General features: G+C 42.9%; 1 protein-coding gene across 1 annotated transcript; it reads left to right on the top strand.

Annotated features, from left to right (window-relative positions):
* The first annotated feature begins 1,669 nt into the window (after window positions 1-1,669).
* Window positions 1,670-20,750, top strand: ITGB3BP (integrin subunit beta 3 binding protein). The gene is made up of 8 exons (XM_082286780.1): window positions 1,670-1,730; window positions 5,706-5,748; window positions 8,483-8,621; window positions 11,266-11,335; window positions 12,079-12,157; window positions 12,846-12,939; window positions 14,036-14,095; window positions 20,272-20,750. Exons 1-8 carry the CDS (start codon window positions 1,726-1,728, stop codon window positions 20,382-20,384), a joined length of 603 nt encoding a protein of 200 aa, XP_082142906.1. The 5' UTR covers window positions 1,670-1,725; the 3' UTR covers window positions 20,385-20,750.
* Window positions 20,751-20,980: the final 230 nt, after the last annotated feature.

The following is a 20,980-nucleotide window of genomic DNA, read 5'->3' as shown; positions in this document are numbered from 1 at the left end:
AAACTCATCTTTTCCTCAATTATTAAAACAACTCAAAGAAGTAACTAATGCTGTTTGCTCACCAATGGTCAGCAAACTCTGACAGCAGCTTTCTGCTTCCACCAGGGGTGATTAAGGTTTTTAGAAGGCCATCACAGAGGGACACTAAATCCTGTTGTGCTCTTGCTTTAACAGCCTCTTGTATTATTTTACCCAGTGCTGACTTCAGGAAATATATTCCAGTATAACAAATGGAATATCTCAGGTTCAGCAACAACACTGGCCCAGGGTCCCCTTCAGGACTCATTGCATTTTTACTCAGGAGGCCTCAAACACTGGCACCTTGTTGAGTTATACAGGTCTTTCACACTTGGGAAAGGCAGATAATAATCGCTTATCAAGGATGAAGCACCCAATTTGTAACAGCCTGACACTTTAATATTACACAGGTACCAGAAGGACCCCACAGGGACCCCCTGACACAGTCTGGCTCCTGCAAACGGGTGTCACTATAATTAAGCACCAGTGTTACACACACCAAATGCAACTGAGGGTAAAGGCAAGGAGGAGAAGAAGAAATGTTCATTTTCCAGTAACCAGTTTATAAAATGTGAACTCTTGTTTGTACTCCTTGGGCTTCCCATTACTGAGAGATTTCTTATGTGGGCCAGGAAGTGCTGCCAATCCATCGCTGGGAAATCCAGTGAGCAATGGCTCAGTGACAGCACTGCCAGCAGCCCCATGGCTTACGCTGGCACATTTTACTGGAGAAATGACACTTTAGAAAAATAGACAGAGGGCAGCAATCCGGCCCAGGCTTCCAAACAGGGACAGAGTAGGTTTAGATTAGAGACTGGGAAGGAATTGTTCCCTGAGAGGGTGGGCAGGCCCTGGCACAGGGTGCCCAGAGCAGCTGGGGCTGCCCCTGGATCCCTGGCAGTGCCCAAGGCCAGGCTGGACATTGGGGCTGGGAGCAACCTGGGATAGTGGAAGGTGTCCCCGCCCGTGGAACTGGATGAGTTTTAAGGTCCCTTCCAAACCAAACCAGTGTCGTACTCTCAGCCCAGAGCACTCAGTGCCACGTCCAGTCCTTCCTTGGACACCTCCAGGGATGCCCTCCCTGGGCAGCCCCTTCCAATGTCTAATCACCCTTTCTGTGAAGAAACTCCTCCTGATGCCCAAAGGCAGACCCTCCGTGCCAACACTGACCTTCATGTCCGAGCCTCATCCACACACAACCCACATTCGCACAGGGAAGCTTCGCCCTGCTCCCACCTCGTTCACCTCAAACCAGGAAACTTGTCCCCACATGGATCTCATCACCTCCCTCCCCGCTGGCTGCACGGAGCTTCAAGGGCTAAATTTGCCACCCACCGTAAAAAAAAAAAAAAAAAAAAGAATTACAACCCCCTTCCCCCAGCCCTGAGGGGAATCAGCCCTCCCTCAGCCCTGCTCGGCGATCCCTGAGGGACTCCTGAGGCGCGTTTGGCCGCCCTGAACCCGCCGCCCGAAACCCCCGGCCCCGGCCCGGCTCCTACCGCGCCCAGCGGGATCCGACGAGCGCACAGCGACAGCGACACCGACACCGACACCGACACCGACACCGACACCGACACCGCTCTCGGCCCCGCCGGCCTCCCCGGCCCCGCCCCGGCCCGGCCCGCCCTCGGCGCCGTTTCCAGCCGGCGGCGTTTGGCGGGCGCACGGCGGGAGCTCTGAACGGGAGGCGGCGGGAACGGCTCCGGGATGTCGTAGGTGTCTGGGGAGCGGCGCAGCGCTGCTCTCCCTCTCCGTCCGCTCTCTCTCCCCTTCCTCTTCTCCCTCTCCCCTCTTCTTCCTCCTCTGTTCTCTTTCCTTCCCCTCTTCTCTTCCTTCCCTTCTCCTCTCTCTCCCCTCTCTTCTCCTCTCCCACCCCTCCCCTCACAGCAGCGGGTCGGTTCCCGCGGGCTTGGCGGGGCGCCGTGAGGGGAGCGCTTCTCCCGGCGGGCTGCGGCTCCCGAGCGCGTTCCGTGAGGGGAAGAGCGAGCCCAGAGTCGGCCCGGGGAGGGGAGGAGCGGCCAGCGAGGGGGCGGGATTTGTTTCCAAATGAAAACAGAGGCCGGGAAATGCTCGCCATGGTGGTTCCTGGGGCAGCGCTGCGGGCGCGGCTGGGTGGGCGGTGCTGCTGGGGGTGATCCTCTCTGTATTCTGCATTTCTGAGGGAGCGGGGGCAATTCTGTTCAGAGGTGCCCAGCGACAGGACAAGGATCAATGGCTGTAAACTAAAACACAACGAATTCCACCTCGACATCAAGAACAACTTCTGAACACTGAGGGTGGCAGAGCTGTGGAACAGCTGCCCAGGGAGGGCGCGGAGTCTCCGTCTCTGGAGACATTCCAAAGCCTGTGTCACCTGCTCCGGGTGACCCTGCCTTGGCAAGGGGCTTTGGACTGGATGATCTCTGGAGATCCCTTCCAACCCCAGTTATTCTGTGATTCTGTATCTCTGTACATCCCATGGATAACACCTGTGGGGCTGTGTGGAGAGGGGCAAGAAGAAGGATCACAGGGTGATTCAGCTTGGAAGGGACCACAGTGGGTCATCCAGTCCAGCCTTCTCAAGCAGGGTCATCCCCTGCACATGGCACAGGATTGCATCCAGGCAGTTCTGGAATATCTCCAGTGAGGGAGACTCCGCACCATCTCTGGACAATCTGTTCCAGTGCTCTGTCACTGCTCAGGAGAGAATTTCATCCTCATATCCAGGTGGAACTTCCTGGGCATCAGTTTCTGCCCATTGCATCTTGACCCATTGCTGGGCACCACCAGGCAGAGCCTGGTCCATCCTCTGACCCCTCCCTTGGCCATCACTGAAGGGATTGACAAAAAAAGCAGGTTTTGATATGAATTTGGGAAAGAGTGACTTCAACAGAGTTTGATGGCAAGGTTCACTCTATTGCTTACTACACAGATGGAGCATACACAGAAAAATGGGATCAGAATCAATTTAGAATGATTTACAGGGAGACCAGGGATGCAAAACGGTCAAGGGGACAATGAGGTGGATACAAAAGATCCAGTGCAAAAGAGTTTAGCAGCACTTAATCACTGCCTGATTTAATACTTCTAAAGTGATTCAACAGGATTTACTACAATTACAACAGCGACTAAATTATAGATTCACACACACACTCAGATGTGGGAAGGAATTACAGGCCTGTGGAGATGAGGGCATGACACCCCTGGTGCCCATTTTCCATCAGGCTGTATCTCTTCATATTGTCTCCAATGGGAATAAATCCTGCTCATTTTTCTCCTATATTTTGCAATGTATCAGGCAGTAAGTAATTAATCAAGTCATGTAAGTCTGGTGCTGCTCTTGTGTATCTCTGCTCATCATGGGCTTCTGGAGATCAATAAAGAAAGTTCTTTAACCCAATAAATATTGGGCACAAAATAATCACTGCAGGTTGCACATCTGGCTGTAAACATGTGCCATCATACTCTGCATGGTTAAGAAAATAAATTAAGCCTTGTCAGGCTAACTCAGGGGTAGGAAACTCTGGTTAAATACTCTCACCACATGTGCCTCATCTTTCTGCCTCCTTTTCTTGTTCCACTCTGGCATTTGGTTCTACACCACAGTCAAAGTGAGCCATAGAAAAAAAAAATAAACCAAACTAAAAGTGGTGCTCTTCATGTTGTTTCCTAAAATACTTTTCTTTGGATGTGTTTTTTCACCCCATTCTTCTTTTGGAAGATCTGAGAGACAACAATTTGGCCAACAGGGTTTTCATGTGAGTTGTCAGGATAAATTTGGTTTCAGGGATCCAAGCCAGGGTCTGTGTGTAGACTTAGAGCATAAATTTTAAATAATTCTGATTTAACTTCTCACATCATGGCTTTGGAAAGACAATCATTAAAAACAAGCCCCCAAGCAAGCCGGGCTGTTGGGTGACACGAGGCAAGGTTGACCTTCTAAATAAAGCTAAAATTGTGTCTTCCAATACAATATTCCAGTGCTTTCCAACGTTGAGGTGCTTGGAATGAGGCTCCATCTCTGTTCCCATAGTTCAGGGTGCTTGCAGAGAGAAATTTGGGCAGTTGCTGCTCTGTTGCTGTACACAATATTTGACAGACTTCGGAGAACGTAGCTTTGATCAGTGCACAACTTTCCCCCTAAGAAATGTTCTGTGTTTATAACTTAGTGGGATTTTCATGTAGTTTCTCATTTATTTCATCCTGCAGCTGTGCCAACTCCCGATCCTGCTTTCCTTTGGCTTTCAGCTTCTTTTGAAGTCTGTCATAAAAACTTCCATCAGAACATGCCTTAGTGTGACATGCAAATGCATTGGCCCCCAGAGCATCCTTCCAGTGTGGATGCATTAATAAATGGAATATTTCTCTGCTGCCATGAGCTGGAATGTGTAATGGAGTCAGGATTCCTTGAGCAATATGGGGTTCTCTTTAAAAAAGAAATACATTGTAAAGAATTCCATCAAACTGTTACAGCTTTGGCTGCCCTTTGGCCAGAATTTCAGAGGCATTTTTAATTTAAATGTTACCTGTTTACTTGGCTTTCTTAAGATAGGATATTTCTTTTCTCTATTTTGTAATAGAGATAGCTGTAAACCAGTTTTCATGTAAGACCCTTGGCTGAGTTACATATCAAAGATGTGTTTCCATTCTATTTTCCCAATCCTTTAATTTACAGTTTTGGAATAGCAACATAAATTTTAAAAGGATGTGTTTGGAATGAGGTCATCTAAATTCCTTACAAGGCAAAACATTCTTTCTCTGAGATGAAAACTGAACTAAGTTCTTGAAATATGATGTATATTCCAAACCCTGTTTAATTCAATGTAATATATATGTTTCTTGGGGACTGTTCTTAAAAAGATTTTTTTTTTCTCATCGTTTTATATCATGCTTTAAACTATTGTTAAGATTTAGGAATGTGCTTAAAAGTTTCAGTTGTCTCTGGGAAAAATAGTCTTAATTTATGTTGACCTTTCTTTCCTTGGAGCATTTAGCCTGCATTCAATAAAATGTTGATGACTGCTCTTTAGAAGACAGCTGTACCATATAAAGTATTATAAATATTCAGCTTTCCTCTTCCAGTGTTGCCATTAACAGCTGGGCATCCAGTTCAGAGGAGCAGATTTTGCAGAGAGAGCTTGGCATGTTCCTGAATCAGGAGAGGGAAGAAGGGAAGCAAAGAGTTTCTTATGGTTTGGGGACCTGTAAAGACATAGAGCATCTGTTCCCCAGTTAAGTCATAGTCTGGTAGCACTGAATCATGTTAAGAGCTAAAATGATGGGCAAAACTACTTTTTTCACCTTGGCTGTACCTGTCTTAAATGTCTTAAACATTATTTCTACTAAAGGCAAAATAATTTCAAGCCTTGCTCAGAAGGTATGTAAATGAAAATGCTTTTGTGGGGGGTTTTGTTGTTTATAGTTTTATGAAGAAAAAGATAAATACTCAGCATGATTTCACTTCAGTGCCTTGATTTTATCTCTGGTATAAAATGGAGAATCAGATTTTCTTAGGCAAACACTTTGTCCTTCTAAACAAGCAACATTCGTGGTGCAGGGAATGGATTTGCTTTGGATGCCATCAGTTTTCCTGTGTAAATGTGAAAGCAAAAAAGAAACTGTCTTTAACATTATCAATTATAGACCTTACTAACAGAAATCTTTGTGCCTAGATGACCATAAAACCTGTCCATATTTTTCTCTTGCAGGGTTAAGAGAGCATTAAATTTGGACACAGTTAAAAAAGATAACGTACGTATTTTTTGGTGTATGGAGCCATTTGGGCTGTATAAATATATATGTATGTGTGTGTATCTATATCTGTGTGCAAAAATAAATGTGGATATAAACAATCTATTTCATTTTAGCTGCCTTTAAATTGTTACAGATTGGATGTTGTCTGGGCAAATCTTAAAGCACAAAATTACTGCTGCAAATATTAGTATAAAATTTATTGTATTTCATTTGTCACAGAGCTGCCTGGCTTTAAGTAATGTACATCTGCATGAATCACTTGAAAAATGTGCGTATTGTTATTGCCATCACTATTTACCCAAGAACTGAATGAGTTAAGATCCTTGCTGAAATCATTTATTAGAAATTAGCTCCATTATCCTGGGAAGCAAATGTTCTGCCATGGAATTGTACATGTGACAATATGGAATTATGATAATGCTGTAATCTGCATATTATAAACTGCAAAATTGAAATGCAAACATTAAAGGCATTTTTATGTCAGGGCTGTAATTACCTCCCTCAGCTAATCTGGCATAATGAATCAATAAACTACTAACGCTGCCATAAATTTCACCGCAGTTATCACAATAAAAATAAAATTGTACTGTTGCTATTATTTTTTGTAAATGCAGCTCCAGCATCCTCCCAGCCACCAGCATGTCGTGACATATGTCAGTTTATTATCTCTTCACAGTGGGTGTTGCTGCAGCCAGCAGTGCACAGGAGCTTGGGAGGATGGCAGGGTGGAAAGGAAGGAAAATTTTGGAAAAGTACAAAGAGCAAGAGCTGGCCAGCAAACGAGCTCCCAATAAATCTCCATGCCTGTGTGATTTTGAAGAGGGTTTTTTAATACGCAGAGTGTATTTAGAGGCCTCACTGGTATTAAACAAGGTAGAAATTTGCCATTTCAAAATTTTCTAGATACTTATTTTTTTGAAATTTAAACAGAGATGGCAAAATACCGCAGTGGCACTAAAAAAAAAAATCATTAGCAGTTTAATTAGCAGCTTAGTGTACCATTACCCAACTTGTTCTGCTCAGAATGCAGCTGTGACTATAATTTTGCATCTGTTTCTTGGGCTGTAGTAACATTTTTGTCGATGAGTGGTCCAGCTGAAATTCCATGGAATGCTTTTCCTGCCCTAAAGCCGTTCCTTCCCATGAGATAAAAAGAGTTACTCGATGCTTACCTGCAGTCAGGTTCTTGTGCAGCAAAAAGCTGGTGAAAAGCCCATTTGAATGATAGAAACTTTTAGTGGAGGCTCAGTGATGTGGCTTTACACGGAGTTTTAGTTCACACAATGTCTCTAATAGATACATGTCAAAGATTTAAATTAAATAACTTTATAGAAGGTAAGAAGGAACAGAAAGTAGTAAACACACTGGAGTTTGGGTGGAGTATCTGTTTCGTCTTTGCTGTTTCTATCATTCCTTCCCTGTTTATCAAGAGTCCCTCATTCCATGGATCAAAATATTCATGAACTAACCAGATCAGGAATGAGTATTTTTAGATTTTTGGAATGTTAGCATGGTACTGTTAAAAAAAAATGCATAACTAGAGTAAAACTCTTCTTCCTGGAAGAGAAAAATTGACAAATAAACATTGTTGTTTTAAGTGCTGCAGGAATTTTCTCCAGGTAATTGTTTGAAATCACCTTATCCATATCCAGAAATGGGTGAGGTGACTGCTGTTCAAGCAGGAAAAATAACCTGAAATGTTTGGAGATTCTCCCTGTTGAAGAGGAAATTGGATGATGTATAAATCCCTACACTGGCATTGATACTTCAATTAATACTTCATTTAAAGATGATTGGAAACATTTCTTCAACCTGCTTGAATGTGGCAAGACAGACTGAGGATTTCCATCAGGTGTAGTTGAAATACTGATAGACTGCACCAAGAGTAGAAATGAGTGGTGTGAAATTATTTAGGTTATTTGAGACTAAAACCACGCAGAGGCAAGTGGGCAGCAAATGAAATCCTTTAAAATCTGGTGGAAGTCCCACTACTGGTGACCAGCACTAGCACTGGTGGGTAGTAAAGTTTTGGGCTGGTTTTTTTTTTATTTCTGTACATGAGTAGAGCACTGAAATCCCAGTTTCTCATCCTTGCAATTCAGTATCCATGCTGGAGCATGTCCCAGATAATCCCAGTTCATATTCCAGCATTGCAGACTTGTTCTTCTGAAAACTTCTCTGCACAAATCCTTTAATGTCATTAAATAACTCCTCTTGTATCATTAGACATATTGAAACCTGAACCAGAGACAAAATTTGGATTTAAGGGACTTACTTTGGATTTTTTAAATTAACATTTGTTTAAAAAATGGTTAGAAATAACTTTTGATACAATTAAAATATAAAAATATTTGTGTCTTAAATTCTCATTACTGGAAGGAAAATAATACCAGGGTTTGGCTCCTTAAAAAAGCCCCCAACCATCCAGGTGATCATGCCAGAATACCTAAATCCCTGGAAAACACATAGTTTTTCTTTATGGAAACTGAGAGACAAAGAGTTTGAAGGGATTTTTTACTTTTTAGAGTCAAACTAATCTTATTGAGCAGGGCGAGTGATAGAGAAGCTTGACGAGCACAAAGTCACCCCCACCACGACATTTAACATGGGCTTTCCATAATGGGAACACATAAGGTCAGGAATTACTTAGGAAAGTCTTACCAGGTAGTAAAAGTCCAGAGAGGTTTTGTCAATATTCATCTGGATTTTTTTATATTTTGCTGCATTTCAGCCACCTGATGCAACCCCTCAGAAGGCCAAAAGGAGCAATCTGAGCTCCTACTCCCCGACCACAGGCACGCGCCAGATGAGTCCCTTTTCCTCTCCCATGAGCCACAGTGCACAAATTCCCAGGAAACCCCCAGCAGAGGGTGAGCAGAACGTTCCATCTTTCTTACTGCAACATTTTCCTGCTTATTGGCTGGATTTAGTGACTTCTCTCTCATCTGTTATATTTGATACATTTTTCCTCTCGAAGAATTTTCATCTCTTCTGGAAAAGCTGATGTTGGGTTTTAAAGCTTGAGTTTTTTCAGAGTAAATCTTGGGGCTGTTTATGAAACAACTGAGTGAGGCAATTTTTAATTAACATAACACTGAATGTCATCAGCTCTCAGAAAATGCACATTTGTGTGATTATAATAATTATATTATTTCCAGTTCACTTTAAGATAGACATCCACTTAGTTACAGAGTCACAATTTTTGATGCAAACTGATTGCTCAAGGGGCAGATTTTCAGTAGACTGACCTGCTTTTATGGCTGTATAAAAAAAAATTGTGGTTGTGGCCTCTCTAAGTGTTAAGTAACCCTCAGGTCACCTGGTGTAACTTTTTTATTTTAGAAAGAAGAATACAAAGGGATCTTTGGTCACCTTCCCCTATAGAACTTTTATTTCCTTGCAGTACAACTCCTAAAAAAGATGGTTAAGTCCTGATTTGAAGACTACAAATTATTTAAATAATAGTAATTTTAAAAAATGCATCACTTCCCTAGCAAATTCCTTGTTCAATTACTTGAGTTATTAAGAAAAAATCCCCTGTCTGATTTTGAATTTGTCTGGTTTTCATTTTCAGCCACTGGTTCTTTTTGGGTTACAGAGCTTTTTGTGCCCCAGAGATCTTGGAATTTATGTGCAGTAACTGAGGCCTCACCAACTTAATGAATTATGATGAGTAAAAATACTCTGAGCAAGGTGAAACAACCACTGTTGGAAATTTATCTGGGTGTCTGCAGATTTTAGCTACTGCACCAAGTCTTCTTCTGATGGATCTGCAAAAGTGGAGCTTCCCTCCGGGATTTTATATTTTATCCTAATTCTTTATCCTGCTGCCAGTCTTCATTTGGACCTGGCTCTGTGTCCTCATTCCCTGTTTGTCAAACACCTTTAACACATCCCAGGTTTTGATGAGCACTGGGAACATCCATAACTTCCCCACCAAGTTCTCTGCTGATTCCACTTCTCCCCAGGGCAGCTGTTCCTCTCTGCCAGTTCAATTTGCTTCTTGGAATTCAACCCCACTGGGTTCCAACTTCCTTCTTGCTGTGGAAAGGAACTCTTCCAGTGAGCAGCATTCTGACTCTGTTAGGGAACTTAGGTCTTTGGCCTGTAAATTTATCTACTCTTTTTCTACAGAGATAAAGGTATTTTCAGAGTATTCCCAGACCACATTTCCATGGCTGATCACATGATCACTGTGGATGGGTGGAATTATTCATCACAGCTGATGGATAATTATTCATTAATATAACTCTAACCATCTCTTTATTTCCTGTGTCCATATAGCTAGCTACAAAATGGTGGTGTGTAATTATTCAATCCCAGGTTCCAGGTTGTCCATTTAAACCCACAATTTCTGTTCTCCTTCTAAAAGCACAGTGCTGGTCTAAAAGAATGACCTGTTTGATAATTGATGATTGATTTAAGTCCAAGTTCTATTGACTACTTAGATTTTAAATGAAATCTTTGAGGGTCTTAACTTTTAGCTGCTGTATTAAAGCTTAAACTTTTATAGCACTTTGTCATTCTGAAGTGTTTCTAAATGTTTTACAAAATATTAAAATTAAAAGTTAATTTATCCTTGAGTGCTGAGACTTGTATGTAATAATTTAGATCTAACAAGAAGAAATCAAAGTGTTTAATGCTGAGTGTGGTCTCTCTTTTTTAGTCTGATGGCAGGAAGGAGATTTATTACACTGAAGTGTGGAAAGCACCTCATTCCGCAGGGTCTGTCTGGGATCTGTACACTTGTTAAATCCGTGGTAAATTCCAAATCTTTCACTTAAAGGCGAATTTACAAAATCTCCACGTTTTGTGATGTCTTCAACTTCAGCCACAATTAAATCATTTCTGATAGTCATATATGACTTTTTTATTGCTGGAACAAGTATTGATAGGCAAGATAAAATTTTAATCTGGTTTTGTTCTGATCTGATTCCTGTGGGAATTGTCTAAGTCATGTAAATTCAGGAAGTCTTTTGTGGTCAGAGGTCACATTTATCCTGCCCCATCCATCATATGCCAAGCTGGAATATTATATTGTCACTAGAGCACATTTGGAGCCTTTGGAAGCAATTTCCAGTATCTTTGTGGTTGTTTATGAAATGGACTTGGGGCCAGGCAGGTTTTATAAAGGGAAATGGGAGTTTCATTGCTCAGTTATTCCAGCATTTTTAGGATAATGCTCCATGTTAATCTGCTGTATTTAGGCAGTTAATAGGATAAAAAGCTCCTGAGAAGAGCACAGTAAATATCTGCCAGGGTGATTCTAACTTCCAGTTGTTAATGCTGTAATCCCAGTGTTTCCAGGAACTGAGGAGAGGTCAAATTCCAGAAGTGTTAATTATAAATAATTTAGTGTGGTTCAATCCAAGTCCTGCTTTCCAAGTGAGCTTTGGGGTTTTTCCTCTTCCTAAAAGATCGTTCAGCACCAACATCTTCTTCAGGTGCTTCAAATACTTCAAATCTTATTTTTATCTTTTTTGTGTCTCTTCTTCCTTGTGACCCTCTGAGAAGATGGGAACGAGCAGAGCAATTCCAAGAGCAGATTATCCAGGAGAGGGCAGCCTCAAACAGAGCATGATGTGTAAGTGGATTCAATTCTCAAGTTTGTTATGGGTGCAGGGCTGTGGTTGCATCTCTTTTTCACCACCAGACAATAATTGTGACATTTATTCAACTAAATATTATGGTTGAAGTTGTAGCTCTTCCTTTTCATTATTGCACTTGAACTCACAATTTGTTTCCAGGTGTTTTTCCCTCTAATGGATGTTTTCCCACACCGTTAGGCTGAAATTCCTTCAGGCTAGGACAGTGTCTTCCAATTGATGGAGCTGGACAGAATTGTTGGGATGGCATTTAAACAGTGAAAAATAAAATATTAACATTATATCAGTGTAAAACTGTAAATTGATTAATTTGGGGTTTTTTTTGTGGCTCAGTAAATCCCTTGGTCAACACATCCAGCCTCATTTCTTAGTGACAGGAACCTGGAATTACAGAACAATTGGAGTAATTAGAGGCCTCATTGACATGGAAATGTTTGCATTCAATAATTCAGAATGTTTTAAAAAGGTTTGCAGGAGACCAGCAGTGACATTCAAATAACAACATGTATAAACCAACACCTACATTTCATATTCATGTGCACTTCCATACACTTAATTTTACAGTTGGAAAATACATTGTTCAATACACTGATATAAATCCTCCCAGCTGAGCTGGATCCATTCCCATTTCAATGGGAAGAAACTCTGGGGAACATTGCAAACATGGATTTTCAGTGAGTGGGGACATGGATAATTGGAACTGTTTTCCTTTTTTACACAGGTTCCTGGAGCTGCAGTCCCAAGTGAGAAGTTCCTTGCCCAGAGTCCTGAAAATAAGAGCAAATCTGACAAGCCTGAAGGTCTGGTTTACACTGATTTGTTTTTTAAACTACTTCTAATATAGGGTTTGAAAGCAAAATTAAGATTTTATATGCAACGTTTGAGTTTTAAGGGGCAGGGAAGCAAATAAAAGACTTGAAACCAGGCAAATTTGACTTGGAAATCCAGAAAATGCAAAAAACCTCAAAACTTTTTTTTAAACTAGAAGAGTTGCTTTTCCAGGTCCTCTGTTTTTAATTTGTACACAAATAAAACTGTATGAAGTAGTTCTCATTATTATTTATAACTTGAAATATGAATTAACTGTATAGATTTTTCTTTGAAGATTAAAGATCCCTTTGTGTTGAAGCGATTGTACCATTTAATTTACCACTAATGTATCATTATTTAATAGTCCAATACATGTTAAAATGCAAATCACTGACCTGTTTTATTCCCATTTTGTTTCCTGACTAAATTGTACATCAACAGCTGAGAAATAATTCAGTGTACTCAGAGAGCTGCGTTGATTTATTTTATGTGGACACGATTTACAAAAAAAAAAAAAAAAAGCTGATACGAATTGAATATGTTTTAATTGAAATGTTTATTTAGAAAAGGCAGCATTTAGAACTTATGAACAATTTCCAAATTGGTTTTGGTACGTTGTAAACATGGAGTAGGTATCGGGAATGGGAGTTAACAATGATTTTAATTGTTGTTTTCCAGGCTTTGGAGGGCAGTAGAGAGCTGGAAAATATCATCGGAGTCTCACACTCGTCTTGTGTCCTGAGTGCTGAGCTGCAGAAAACCCAAGCGCTGGGTGAGGAAGGGGTTCAGTGCATTTATCCCTTTAGAACGTTTACCAAGGGTCACTCCAGCCATTCCCTCTGGTACTCCCCAGGACTCGTGTTTGGCTCAGGAAAAATGCCCCTGAGGTGTCCCTGTGCATCCAACCAGGGACATAAAAGCCAGGCACACTGGGGAGGGAAAAGCTGGAAAAGCAACACCTTTTCTTATGGAAATAGTCGGTAAATAGTTAGATACTTAGTGGGTAGTTAGGTGAGGATTAGGCTAAACGTTTGCACTTGGATTGCTTGGCCTTTCTTCTCCCCTTCCGAGGAAGTTGGTTTGTTTGTTTGCCTGTCAGTAGGATTAGGCTGAATATAAATTTCCAGGCTTTAAAAATCGCTATTCATGTGTCTTGAAATGATGGACATTCCAGATGCTTATTGTGTTGGGATATGGGCACTTCACAGCTGGGGCATCTGGAATACTTTTCCAAAGGATCCCAGAAAGCAAACCTGAAGTGCCTGAACTGCTGCTTTCTGTAGTTGGAAACAGGTGGACACTAAAGCCCCAGGTACTAGAGTTTTTCTTGCCAAACAGTGGAATTCATGCATCACATGCTGTTGTTTAAATTACCAGGTCTTCCCTGACTTGTATTCCAAAGCTCATTCCATTTTCCTTTCGCATGTGCGTGCGCTGCACTGTTCCCACTGTAGTGCCAGATCCTTTCTTAGACAGGATGAGGTTACCTGGGAATAGTCTGGGTTTCCATCGGGGTGGGACAGACAGCCCAAAGGACAGCTCAGACCTCTTGCTGACACTCCTGTGTCCACTCTTTCCCTCAGCTCCTTGGGAAAGAAGCATCTTTTCCCCCATGTTTGAATTAGGAACCGTGTCAGCACTACAAGAAAAAAAAAAAGGCAGCAAAATGTGGGATGAGGCTTGGAAGCAATAGTTGTCAGAATTATCTGAATTTTGAAAATTTTTGTTAATTTTTATGAGCACAGTTACATAGGCAGGAGAGTTTTTTTCCTTGAAATACTTTGGAAGTGAAGGAGGCAGCAGAGGTATTATTTTCTTTGAAAGCTCTGGGGCAACATTTGTTGATTTTGGATTTATTTCTTCACTAGTGAGTCAAGCAGAAAAACTGCAGCTGTTGAAAGCAAACCATGGAGAAGTCTCTGCCCGAGGTAAGAAACTCTCCATAACTCCTGTGTAACAGATGTTTTGATTCCTTTTGCTTGATTTCTTCTTAGTTCTTTTCACTTAAAATAAGTTGGGTAACCTTTAGGATATGAAAATGATGATAATCAAATGTGTTTCTTCAAAATACTATGCAAATATAAATTGAATATTTGCTGCTATTTTGATTGTATTGGGTATTTTCCTGTGAAACTGTGCACAGAGAAGGAATCATTCATGGCCTTGCACTTGTGGCATGGTCCAGAAGACTTTCTCTACTTTTTATGTGTCCCAATTAGCCTTGTTCTGCCTCATCCTCCTCCCTCCCACTGTGTTTTCAGTATCACAACCTTGCAGCAGAACCTTTTTCACTTTGTCTATTTTGTGGGGTATTTCACCCACTCCAGGGGGCTGTGAAATCCCAGCTCTGAGGTTTCTTCATAACCAGTGCTGTGAAAATATTTGAAGCTGGTGGCATTTCATCCACAGCTGCTTCAGTGCCTTGGCAGGAGGGAAGGGGACACACAGAGGATTGTTTAATTCCCTCTCACACAGTAAAATCAACAACCCTTCCCCAGGGATAGTCTGATATTTCTGTTATCTTCACACTTTCTATCTTGGAGCAGAGTAAACCCAGAATCAGGAGCAGTGGTGGCATCTCTGCTGTGGGGAATTCTCTTAAAGGACAGAAAATTGATCAAGCTTAGATTTGCTGGGCTGCAGCAGATTAGCTGGAAATGAAAAGGAGTGACAGCACTTTGGAAGGAATTGGGCTGATTTGTGCAGTTTGTGATTTACAGCTCCCTGTGTCCTCCTGCTGCAGCAATCCCTGCTCCTGCCTCGCAGGGATGGGAATGCTGGGCTGGCACAGACTGGAACAGTCGCTGCTTCCTTTGTGCTCTGCTCTGTGCTGCTCACCAGGACACGTTTAGAGTTCCATCTTTGCTCCAGGAACCAGCCCCTAACACCCAACACACAGCCAGGCTGCTTAGATGAGAAATATCTTGTGAAGGTAGGGTGGAAAAGAGAATTCTGAGTTTAAGCTGACCGATTTTGATGAAGTTCCAGTGTCAGTTTGGCTTTCACAAAGAATAAATCAATTTTGCAGTCTTGAAAATGCAGTAGCAGGAGAGGCAGAGAAGTTTGTGATCAAAGAGAAGCATCTGGAGATGTTTTGCTTTGCCTTTTAGTTTCAGATGTAGGTTTTTCATGATTATTTTTAATTAGTTATGGCTGGGCTTCAAACTTATGACTGTTCTGTGGCTTGGTGCAGATGGAATGTCACATTGTCATCACATGGTGAGGCATGAAATTTATTTACTTTACATAAACAACCTCCTCTTAAAACAACTTCATACAAAACATTCCTGGCTCAATGGGCAGCGTTGTACAGAGCTCAGTTTATCATTTTGGGTGATCAGCATGGAAAAAAGGGCATCATTGTTTGGCCATGACTCGAATTTACAGTAAACAAAATGTTTTTGAATAGAAAGTAAGCAAATTGTAAAACAACTGCCAAGAGATGAATCGAGCCGGTGTCTGGGAGTCCAAAATGTGCTTTCTGTGTGCTGGGAATGGATGTGTAGGTTGGGGGATGCATATTTGAAAGGAAAATTTCGTAGGTTTCGAGATTCCAGGAGTGAAGGTTCTAAAAGGGGAAGCTGCTCCAGTGGATTGTTACAAAGGACAGGGATACTTTGCTTCCCCAAAACCCTGACACAAACCATAGTCATGGCTAACTGCTGGCTGTGAGAGTGTTCCAGAGATCAAATACTTGCAGTGTTGAGGAAGACTCTTTCCAGGCTGTGATGAAATCAAAAACACTTCTGTGGGGCTGTTCATCCTGCCAAGCCCATGGGCAAATCTGATCCTCACTGAGTTCTGTTCATTCCCAACTTCCACTGTGGGGTTAATACAAGTGACAGGTTTGTGCTCTTGGGACAGCAGTGGTGGCTTTCCAAGAGACTGGGTCAGGGTTATCTGGATGGATTTTGTTCTGTGCCACTTGAAATCACTGATGAAAGCAAAGCTGGAGAGATGAGAGACCAAAACTCCTGAGTTTCCACCTGCCAGTCCACTTTTGAAGGCTGCATTTATGGTAGAACATAAATGCCATTTCACAGCCACTGCAAAATATAAACACCTCCTTAATAATCAGAGCTCCTCCTCAAACCAGGTAAAAAGGTAAAAATACAGAATACCACCATTTATCCCATTTTGTGTCAGCTTGAATTTGGAATTTGGGTGTCCTAAGATTAAATCACTTGGCCCTGGTGATTGCTGTGATTATTTTCACATCTTTCTCAAATAAAGTAAAACAAATTTGTTGACCTTTAGATGTACTTGGGTGTCTGTCCCACCTTTCCTTCCTCCTGCTTGGAGATCTGAGGAAAAGGGGATGCACAGCAGTGGATTGTTCCAATTGTAAAACCCTAACCTAAAAACTACATTTATTTTCCTCAGCCCAATTTTGTATTTCATTGCAGGGAAGAAATGTCATTATCCCTTTGCTGGGAAAAATCTGGGAACTGGCTGAGCAGAAATTTTAATGCTGGAGGGATCTGGCCTTGTTCATCTGCCCTTCCCTGAGGAAGAATATCCCTGTTTGTGCTCCTGAGCCTTCCCTACCATCACACCTGGGGCAGGGCTGATCTCAGTTCCTCACCGAGTGGGGATTGCCCCAGAGGAGTGTGCTTTGCCCCCGTTTTTGTCCTGGGGATGAAAAGCTGTTGTTGCTCAGGCTGAACCTGAATTGATGGCTCCTCATTCTGTGCACATGGGTTGGTTTTAGTTTGGGAGCATGGGAGTCCCTTCCAGTGGAGGAGAGGGAACAGATCCCACTCAGCCCAGTACCCCCAGCCTGCTTTTCCCAGCACAGGTGAGGAATCCTGCCCACTGACAGCTCCAGGAGCTGGGTGAGCTTCCCACTGCTCCTTCCCTGCAGGATTTGGGGCTGTTGGATTGTACCCACACCTGTATTTTACAACAGCTGGAGACTGGAGGAGTCTCTGGGTCTGGGTCCAGCAGCATGAGGAGTTTTGGGGATGGAAGGAAGGAAAGGGGCAGCTCCAAGGCTCCGCAGTGATTGAACAGCCTGTGCTATGTAGATGAAATATTAAGCCATTAACTGCAGTGGCAGATACAGAAATGCACATGAGACATATGACTGGAGGCCCCAGACGAGTACACAGAGAACTGTCAACCTGCATTGTACATTTAGGTGTCAGCCCCATTTATTCTGCAATTTCACCCTTGTTTTTACACTCTATTTTCCTACATACCTTTTTAGAGATGCAACAGCTATTAATTTTTAATTCTGGTGGATCTAGTTTAGAGTATTAAGCTTAATGAAAAATTCAAAAGAATTGTAGTTCTTCCAACATGTAGCAACTCCTACATGAGAATAAATACTGCTTTCTCCCATGAATATAATTATTTTAAATAAAAAAGAAAAGAAACATTAGTTTGGACTCACTTAGTAGCAATTATATGTTTAAGAGGTGTAAATAACTTGCTATCCAGACATTACAAATATCCAGGTGCTCTGTATGTGCTGATGACAACAAAATTGAAAAGAAAGACTGTAATAATTCTGACTGGTTTTCTCTGCAGAAGATATTGATTATTTGTGTGTGGTGAGAGATTTGGAAAATTCAATTAAAGGAGTTGTGCAAAGGTTTCATAAATTTCCCCGGTACAGCGTGTACACAGACATTGCTGCGTATTAAATCAATGCAGCACTTCACAATATATTTTCTTTGAAACATAAAAATAAATAACATTTAAACAGTTCTGCTTACTACAGAAACAAATTTTATTTTCTGTGAAGCATTTAGTCATGTGCTATCACTGACTCATACACATTTGCCAGCTGTAACAAATTTTATAGACGTTTTCTCCAGAGACATAGCTCATATACTATGAATTTTTAAATGAGCAAATGGTGAAGAAGGGATGTCAGCAATATAAAAATTGATCAGTTAAAAGATAAAAGCATAAGTAAAGAGATTTGTATGGTAGTCTTAATAGGTTTTATTAAATAAAAATACTATAAAAAGACAGTAATGAATAGACTGAAGGTTTTAACTGTGGTTGAGGTGGAGAAAAATTATTCTGGCACATTTAGTAGAAGATTGGTTTTATATCACCCGACAGGTGAACATTTTTTTTCTCTCAGCTTTTTAGATCTGGAAATGTTTTAGAGCAGTCAAAGTTGGGAGAGGATGGTGGGGGAACTTGGAGGGGAAAGGAAACTTAGGAACATTCAGCTCTTTTAGTGCCTGTATGGGCCAGGGCTGGAAGAGGCCGTGTCCAAGGGCAGGGATGGCTGTGCCAACCCTCTGGAGCAGGTTTGGGGGGACTCCAGACACTGTTGACCCTGGGAGTCCTAAAATTGGAGCTGAGGAGAGAAGCAGGCTGGGCCTGCACCAGCCACCCCTTCTGCAAGAGCCCAGGCACCTTCTGGTCCCCTCCCCTGATCCCTTTTCCAGCTGCTCTGCTCACAGCCATCCTCATCCAGGAGTTCCCTGAATGTTCTCTTTGGTTTGATGGAGCTGAACTTACTCAGGTGCTCTGCATGTAAAACTACTGAGAGAGAGAAGAGTTGTTGGGGCTTTTGTGTCTGTTTTGTTGGGGCTTTTAAGAACAGCTCTCTCAGAGTTGAGTCAGGGTTAGATGGGATCTTGGGAAGGAATTGTTCCCTGGGAGGGTGGGCAGGCCCTGGCACAGGGTGCCCAGAGCAGCTGGGGCTGCCCCTGGATCCCTGGCAGTGCCCAAGGCCAGGCTGGACATTGGGGCTGGGAGCATCCTGGGACAGTGGGAGGTGTCCCTGCCATGGCAGGGGTGGAATGGATGGGCTTTAAGGTCCCTTCCAACCCAAACCATTCCATGATTCTTTGTTTGGAAAACAAAGCTGAGTCTGTGATATTTTTTGTGAATCTGGGCAGCTTCTGGTTTTTAGGAGAGCTCAGAGTGCAGGACAGAGCTCAGCAGAGTGGTCTTGGCATGTTTGGGTTCTTTACTCATCCTGCAGTCCAAATGCTGCAATTCATGCTTAAAGGGAAATCAGACCATAAAGGAATTGCATTTAGCACAAGTAAACCAGCTTGTATTAAATTAAATAAGAATTAAATCTTTTTTCTGTTATTTGCCATACAAGATCGGACAGTTTCCTGTTGTGAGCAATTGTGGGTTTTTTTTGTTGATAATTTGTGTAAACTAATGATGTTTATTAGGAATAAAGCTAAAGAGTGGTACCTGAGGCCAAGTCGGATTGGATTCCTTTTTCTGGAGTAGCCTTGTGAATCCTGGCTTAGGACAGAACCTGGGGTTGGTCTGGGTCAGCTGCAGGTAACGTTGTCCAGTCCAGGGCCAGGTGTTGGTGTGGAGTCACATCCTGGCCGTGTGAGATCCCCATGGAATCACAGTGTGCCAAGGGAGGAGAAATGAGGAGGCCCTGCCCCAGCAGCCCCATGGCCGTGGGGTTTGGTGCCCTCCCCAGCTGGGTTTCTGTGCAGCTGAGAGGCTCAAGCTGCTGGAAATCCCCCTTTGTATGTTCAGTATAAACTCTGAATTCTCCCTTCACCCCTCTGTGGTGGGGGAACCAAACACCCCAGAGCCACCAGCCCTCGGGGTGCTGGGACAGAGCTGCTCATCTGCTGTGGGGACCATTTGGCAGCGTTGGCACTCACATGCACCTGCTTCTAGACCCTTTCCCACATGTTCTCATTCCCTGAGTTCCTTTCTGCCCTTGCACACTTTTCCTTTGCTTGTCTCAGCCACCTGCTCACCCCCACCCGGCCCTCCCCTGCCTGGCTGGGACTCAGGTGTGGGTGTCTCCAGGGATGGGTGTTCCTCTGGTGCAATCCCTGATTGAGTTCTGCTGACGTGGCCCTTGGGGATTATTCATTCTTTTATTGCTGTTAGCAAAAAGCAGCACCAGCTTCTCATACTCAGAGCACATTCTGTTCTGCTTTGCCATCCCTGCTGATGATGTGACACACGTGCAGCCACTGACCAGGACAAGCTCTGAAATCCCTGCTGAGACACCATGTTTGAAGGAAAAGGGATGCCAGGTTCTTTAACCACCACAGCAACTTACTTAACTCATGTTTGAGGCAGGATTTGCACAAATTCTGCCATCACACCACTGTTGTTTATCTCTGTGTTGTTTCCTCATTCACAGGGCACATCCAGAGTGCTGGGAGTGCTGCATTCCTGAACTCACTTCTGGACAGAAGGAAGGAGCCCCTGGGCCTGCTCCCAGCCTTGCCCAGCACCAGGGCACTGCCAGAGTGACTAGGACCAAGGTCCTTCTTGTAAACCATGTGCAGAGAGCTCTGGGATGTCCTGCAGGCTGCAAGGGCCTAAGGGCAATCAGTTATTTCTCTGCACGAGGCATTTGTTCCTGGTTTGTTGAGCTCCATGACAAAGTGACTGTAGAAACTCTGCTCCCCCACTAAAACATCCTATGGTGTTTCTCCTCATATTGTTGTTGCTTTGGTTGCTTGTCCTTGTTCCAGCATTTCTCCTCACCAGTTTGTTCCTCCTTTCATTACTTGTCCTTGTTCCTTAAAACATCCCAAAATGTTCCTGCAGCCCAGGGCAGAGGGGCTGCTGCCCTCCTTGCCTTAGGCTGTATGTGTGTTTACTGGACATCAGATCCATAACCCCAAACAGATCCCATGAACGATGATCCTGCTGTCTAATTGCTATTTATTTTAGTCATTCCTCATCTCCCCACAGGCATTATGTGAAAAATGCATTCCACATCAACCCAAACTTCTCCATCTGCTGGACTGGACTTAAAAGGAGCGAAGAACTGAGTGTAAACCAATCTCCCCAGCAAATCCCAGCTGGGGAGTGCTCGCTGCGCCGGGCAGGTGCACGTCCAG

Source organism: Coloeus monedula (genome assembly GCF_965178545.1).
Source record: "Coloeus monedula genome assembly, chromosome: 9".
NCBI classification, from domain to species: domain Eukaryota; kingdom Metazoa; phylum Chordata; class Aves; order Passeriformes; family Corvidae; genus Coloeus; species Coloeus monedula.
The sequence above is the reverse complement of the archived record's forward strand: the minus strand, read 5'-3'. Positions and strand labels throughout refer to the sequence as shown.

Bases quoted from the DNA above. Each gene is read 5' to 3' on its own strand.
- ITGB3BP (XM_082286780.1), top strand. The intron at 5,749-8,482 runs GTACGTATTTTT...GCTGCATTTCAG, and splicing joins ACACAGTTAAAAAAGATAAC to CCACCTGATGCAACCCCTCA. The intron at 8,622-11,265 runs GTGAGCAGAACG...CCCTCTGAGAAG, and splicing joins CAGGAAACCCCCAGCAGAGG to ATGGGAACGAGCAGAGCAAT.